This window comes from Medicago truncatula, chromosome 8, assembly GCF_003473485.1.
Source record: "Medicago truncatula cultivar Jemalong A17 chromosome 8, MtrunA17r5.0-ANR, whole genome shotgun sequence".
NCBI lineage: Eukaryota > Viridiplantae > Streptophyta > Magnoliopsida > Fabales > Fabaceae > Medicago > Medicago truncatula.
This window is the reverse complement of record NC_053049.1, coordinates 6,356,054-6,362,806: the sequence shown is the minus strand read 5'-3', so window position 1 is coordinate 6,362,806 and position 6,753 is coordinate 6,356,054. Positions and strand designations below refer to the sequence as shown.

The 6,753-nt window shown below is 32.7% G+C and overlaps 1 protein-coding gene across 1 annotated transcript; it reads left to right on the top strand.

Moving 5' to 3' along the window:
* Positions 1–1,308: 1,308 nt before the first annotated feature.
* On the top strand, positions 1,309–6,259 carry LOC11429451 (linoleate 9S-lipoxygenase). The gene is made up of 9 exons (XM_003627133.4): positions 1,309–1,599; positions 2,680–2,966; positions 3,171–3,411; positions 3,543–3,863; positions 3,950–4,035; positions 4,152–4,256; positions 4,372–4,679; positions 4,770–5,033; positions 5,261–6,259. Exons 1-9 carry the CDS (start codon positions 1,359–1,361, stop codon positions 6,015–6,017), a joined length of 2,610 nt encoding a protein of 869 aa, XP_003627181.2. The 5' UTR covers positions 1,309–1,358; the 3' UTR covers positions 6,018–6,259.
* The last annotated feature ends 494 nt before the right edge of the window (positions 6,260–6,753 follow it).

The window sequence follows — 6,753 nt, the reverse complement described above, 5'->3', positions numbered from 1 at the left end:
AGAGTTGAACATTCTTTCTAACATCCACTATTTTATTTGACGAAATCTATGGAATCCACCATTTTATGTGAAACTCATTTTAAAATGTATAATACACATTTAATTTATTCAATAAAATAGTAAATATCAATGAATTCATTCAATAAAAGAGTAAATTAAATATCAATGTAGGTGTTAAAAAGAGAGTGTTTCTAACACTCCTCAAAATTCATTCATACAAAAGCATTCAGAAAAATTATATTTTTAAAGTTTGCAGTACTAGAAAAAAAGAAAAAAAAAAACTAATTTCTTTTTCATGGAACTTTCCAAAAAAAAAAAAAAAAAAAACTTAAATTTTAGTTCTAACGGAACTACATTCAACTAAAACAGCTAAAATATAGAAAAAGGAATGAGTCAAAACAACTAAATAAAGTTTAATGATAAATCTTGCGATAAAAAATAAAAACAAATTTATTTTATATTTTAACATTGCATATATTAATAGTTTCACACTTGATGATAAAACTATACCTGAAAATGAATTCTTAATTTTTTTTTTTTTAATCTAGTGGCTAGAATTCACCTTTTTCAAGGTGAATGAGTGGGGTGTCTGGGTTCAAACCCCAACCCCTGCATATAATTATGTATGTCCCTATCAACTGAGTATGCTCACGGGGACAACCTTCATTATGTATTATAGTCGTAATAAAATCTATTTGATCATCTATTTTCATACAACTCGAGTCACACTCCTGTCGTCCATTCTTAAACATATATGAGCAGTGTAAAAGTTCTATATTAAATGAAGATAAAATGAGTTTATTATAAGTGGGAAACCCCTCACCTTACAAATCATATTTGTAAGAGTTGAGTTATGTTCATCTTAAAATCATATAGGAGTTGCACTTGCATAGTTTAATTAACTCTTGTACATCCTCTTATTATTAATATTATTAAATTGAACCATGGTTACGGTATGTGAATGTGAGTTGTGAGAAGGGATATTATTAACAATGGAAAGAAAGACGACCTCGTATCAGGAAATAATTTTTGCACGATTAGCCTATTACTATTGGTGTACGCGTTAGAATCTAATTAACTATAGTTCAAAAATCCATTTGTCATAATATGATTGTGTAACACATATTGTTATCTTCTTTCTATAATAAAATACATCATTATTTTATATTCCACGATTAGCCTATTACTAATAGTTTTTGCACGATGTCAATGATCAATTAATCAATTAAAAAAAAATTATTTGTTCTTAATCAGAAGCTTAATTTTGGCCCTATAAATAATGAGATGGTTGCATCTTGCCAGCCACAAACTTTTCTCTCATTAATTTGCAAAAAAAAAAATTTAAGCAGCAAATTAAGATGTATTCAGGGTTCAAAAGTATGCTTAAGAGAGGCCAAAAGGTGAAGGGCACAGTTGTGTTGATGCAAACAAATGTTTTCGACATCAATGCCATCAATGGTGCAACTAAAAACACCACTAATTTGGTCAAAACTGGAATCAAGGCTGTTGGTGGTGTCGCCGGCACTCTAATTGACACCGCCGGGGCCTTTGTCGGCCGTTCTGTGGCTCTCAGGTTGATCAGTGCTACCACTGCCGATGGTAATAAACTTATTCATTTCTCATTCTAAGACTACATAATGCTCGTCATAAATTTACAACACTGAACACATATAGTATTTGGACAGTGTTGCGCTGCTCAATAACGCTTTAACGAGTAAACATTAATAAAGTTTACAAATGAATTGAAGTTTATACACACACATCAGAAGTTAGTCTTGATTTACCTCATTAACATATCATATGATTTTCGATCTGGTAACATTTTACATAGAAAATCATATGATATGTTAGTCTTCAGTTATTAGTTTGATACATTAAATTAATCTTTGTGAGGTTTAATTTTTTTATTAATACTTATCAATAATTTGATTTTTTTTTTCCTCTATTATTTGACCCTTAGTCCATAAGATTCAATTCAGTTTCCCTTTTGTTTTATCATTACAAAATGGGTTAAAAAAAATAATTCTACCGTATAAATTTCTTTTTTTTTTTAGGGATACTGTATAAATATCTAAAATTTTATATATAGTCTCTCTAAAACAATTTGGCAAGTTTTTCCTTCTAAGTTATTTTTAGCAAACCCAAATTTTGCTGAAAATATTTTGAACTATAAAAACTGAAATTTGAGATATTTAAAGGGACCAAAAACTTATTTATAGCATGAAAGATATAATCAACTATCAACTCCTATATAAAACACTTTATTCAGGTGGAAAGAATTAATATTTTTTTGGCACAAAAAGAGTAATTTGTTACTTTGACATAAATTAATCTTGAATGTTACTCCCCCGTTTCAAATTAGATGTTTTTTCCCCTCCGTCTTAAATTATATGTTTTTTTTCTTAATTTATTTGTCCCTTTTATAACACTAATAATACAATATTTATTATTATTTTCTTTTAACATATCTGTATCTATTGTATTTGAATCATTTAAAAATATTCCACTAATTATAATTAATAAAAGTATGTTAGTAAATGATACATATTTATCATTAAAATCAAAATTATTAATCATTTTTTTAATAATTGTGTAAAACTCAAATGTGACACCTGATGTGAGACGGAGGGAGTATTATCATTGCTGAAATTGTAAATCAAACTTGTAACATATTTGTAGGAAGCGGAAAAGGGAAAGTCGGAGAGAAAACATTTATTGAAGGTTTTGTTACTTCCATGCCAATTTTGGGAGCAGGACAGTCTGCATATGATATTCATTTTGAATGGAATAGTGACATGGGAGTTCCAGGAGCATTTTATATTGAGAGTAACATGACACGAGAATTCTTCCTTGTAAGTTTGACACTTGAAGATATTCCAAACCATGGAACCATCAACTTTGTATGCAACTCATGGATTTACAGTGCTGACAAGTATAAAACGAAACGCATCTTCTTCGCCAACAAGGTAATGAATATACCATATTTATCGTGCATGTTAAATATAGTGAAATGTTAACACATTGGAACATCAAAAAACAATTTTTTCTACATGAAAGCTATCAACTGGTTTCAATATTTTAATCTTAACATTAGGGCACTTGTTAGCAAGACCTTTAAATATGAACTATATTTCCTGAAATCTTACACCATCAAATAAATAAAAATATAGACATACCTTCCAAGTGAAACACCAGCTCCATTAGTCTACTATAGAGAAGAAGAATTGAAGACTTTAAGAGGAGATGGAACGGGTCAGCGCAAGGAACACGATAGAATCTATGACTACGATGTTTACAATGACTTGGGTGATCCTGACAAGTACGCACACTTGGCTCGTCCCGTTATTGGAGGATCCGACACCTTGCCTTACCCTCGAAGGGGCAGAACCGGCAGGAAACCAGCTAAAAAAGGTTATAATTTTAAAGTTCCATATTAAATTAATGGTGCTGTGATCAAAACATTTTCTCTATTATGACTTTAAAGTTATCGATCTTTTTGCTAGTACTTGCTAATGCGTGTCTTCAATTTTGTATGTGAACAGATCCTAAAAGTGAGAGACGGGACGACTTTGTTTACGTTCCAAGAGATGAAGCATTTGGTCACTTGAAGTCTTCAGATTTTCTTGTTTACATACTCAAATCAGCTTCTCAAAGTTTCATACCTCAATTACAATCTGCAATTACATTACAACTCAATAAGCCAGAATTTAATAGCTTTGATGATGTGCGATCATTTTATGATGGTGGGATTAAATTACCTACTAGTATACTTAGCAAACTTAGCCCCATACCATTTTTCAAGGAACTCTTCCGAACTGATGGTGAATCGGCCCTAAAGTTTCCACCGCCTAAAGTGATTCAAGGTATCTATTAGTTAGTCCTAGCAATATATTTTCATAGAATAAATAAAAATATTACAGATCATTTGCAATGCTCTTATTTTGAGCAGTTAATCAGTCTGCGTGGATGACTGATGAAGAATTTGCAAGGGAGATGATTGCTGGTGTGAATCCACACATTATAAAAAGAATTCAGGTAAACTTAATAGTTTAACGATTTCTTTACAAACACAAAATTAAACTCTATTTTGTCCACTTTACATACTATATTTTCAATCTTAATTTCAGTATTACTTGTTATATATAATGTAGGAGTTCCCACCAAAGAGCAAGCTAAATACCGATTATGGTGATAATACGAGCACAATAACCGAAGAACAGTTAGAGCTAAACATGGATGGGGTCACTGTAGAAGAAGTAATGACATAGTTTAACATTAATACTATGCATATAATTTAACTTTGACAATGTTATTTTGTGGTTATTTATTATTCAAATAATTGCAATGACTAAATTATATTTTGTTCAATAGGCTATCCAAAACAACAGGCTTTACATACTTGATCACCATGACTCAATATATCCATATCTGAGGAAAATAAATGCAGCTGATACAACAAAGGCATATGCTACTAGAACTATCATTTTCTTACAAAATGATGGAACTTTGAAGCCATTAGCCATTGAGCTAAGTAGCCCACATCCTCAGGCTGATAGCTTTGGTCCTGTTAGTGATGTTTACTTGCCTGCAAAGGAAGGTGTTGAATCTTCTATTTGGCTCCTTGCCAAGGCTTATGTTATTGTAAATGACTCTTCTGTTCACCAACTTGTCAGCCACTGGTACAATTATGTTGATGAATTTTTATAGAATCAAACATATTTAATTTTATATATCTAAGATTGATTCATGAATATCTACATGTGTAACAGGTTGAACACGCACGCTGTTGTTGAGCCATTCATCATAGCAACTAATAGGCATCTTAGTGTGGTTCACCCTATTCACAAACTTCTGCTTCCACATTATCGTGACACAATGAACATTAATGCACTTGCAAGGAGTGTCTTGGTAAATGCAGAGGGTATTATAGAATCAACATTCTTATTGGGAAGTCATTCTATAGAACTGTCTTCTGTATTATATAAGGATTGGGTTTTCCCAGATCAAGGACTACCTAATGATCTACTTAAAAGGTAACCTTCAAAAAAAAATTAGTTACTACTCATTCATTAGTTAAAAAAGGATTGAAATAATGCTAGTAACCATGATCTAAGATAAGGCATCAACTATATTTTACCGCAATTCTCTATAATGGCTAGGATTGTGACTACAATAGAAATTTAATAATCTTGGTAAAAAAGATATTGATGTCAAAAGTATTTTTTATGTTAATGATATCTTCCTTGCATGCTATATCTAGAGGAGTGGCTGTTGAGGATCCAACTTCCCCACATGGAATTCGCCTTCTGATAGAGGACTACCCTTATGCTGCTGATGGACTAGAGATATGGGATGCTATCAAGTCATGGGTTGAAGAATATGTGAATTTCTACTACAAGTCAGATGTTGCTGTTGCGCAAGATTCTGAACTGCAAGCATTTTGGAGAGAAGTTGTAGAGGTGGGTCATGGTGATTTGAAGAATGCTACATGGTGGTTTAAGATGCAAACTTGTACAGAGTTGATTGAAGCTTGCACTATCCTCATATGGATTGCTTCAGCACATCATGCAGCTGTTAATTTTGGTCAATACCCATATGGAGGATATATACTTAACCGACCAACTAAGAGCCGGAGACACATGCCTAAGAAAGGGTCTGCTGAGTATGACGAGCTTTCTAAGAACTTTCAGAAGGCGTATCTGAGGACAATCACACCAAAAAATGATACCCTAACTGACCTTACAATCATAGAGGTCTTGTCAAGGCATGCTTCTGATGAGCAATACCTTGGACAGAGAAATGAAGGTGAGGCTTGGACTTTTGATTCACAGCCATTAGAAGCTTTCAAGAGGTTTGGAAGGAAGTTGGCTGAAATTGAGGCAAAGCTCATCAAAAGGAACAATGATGAGTCATTGAGAAACCGATACGGGCCTGTGAAGATGCCATACACTCTGCTTTATCCTTCTAGTGAGGAAGGATTGACTGGCAGAGGCATTCCTAATAGTATCTCCATTTAATGAGTTTCATTGTTTGTTCTGTTGCTTTAAATAAAATGTGTGAAGTAGTCAAATTACCTCATCATGGTCATGTTGTTATGTTTGTTTGTTTGTTTGTTTGTTTGTTGGTATTTATGGTTTACTTTACATCAATAAGAAATACTCATGATGTGTGTACCTCTTGTATGTGTTAGACATGTGATATGAAATACAAGAGTTTATGTTTGGAAAAAGTTAATTAATAACACCAAGGTTTGTGCAAATCTAGTAGTGTAAATTTGCAATATGGCATGGCAAAAACAAGACAGTGCTGAAAAAGCAATGCAAGTTAACGATTTTATAACCATTTGGTTTTTCAAGATATTGTTGCAGAGTCCGGGAGAGCGCTAAGAGAAACAATTGGTAAATGATCAGGACCATCAAGAGATTGGACACAACTTCTCCACCCCAAAACCTTAAGACATTAGGCATGAGTCGCCACTCTTATAAGTTATATATCCTACATTTAATTAATTTATAGTCGATGTGAGACTAAACTATGAAGGTGAGAAAAACACAAGAAGGGGGGGTTGAATTGTGTTTTCTTTTTCTCTCTAAAAATCTTCTTCTGATAAACCTTCAGAAGCAGTTTGTGAGTGCTTCTGATGAAATGATCAGAATTAGATATGCAGCGGAAAAGAACAGAGCAGAGCAGAGAAAAGAAAGACAAAGACACAAGCAGTTATCCTGGTTCCTTCCACAACACGGAAGTAGTCCA

What these genes read in the sequence shown, in the direction of transcription:
- LOC11429451 (XM_003627133.4), top strand. Translation starts at nt 1,359, where the DNA reads ATGTATTCAGGGTTCAAAAGTATGCTTAAGAGAGGCCAAAAGGTGAAG. An exon ending in CAGTGCTACCACTGCCGATG is followed by an intron (nt 1,600 to 2,679) that starts GTAATAAACTTA and finishes ACATATTTGTAG; the next exon opens with GAAGCGGAAAAGGGAAAGTC. An exon ending in CACCAACTTGTCAGCCACTG is followed by an intron (nt 4,680 to 4,769) that starts GTACAATTATGT and finishes CATGTGTAACAG; the next exon opens with GTTGAACACGCACGCTGTTG.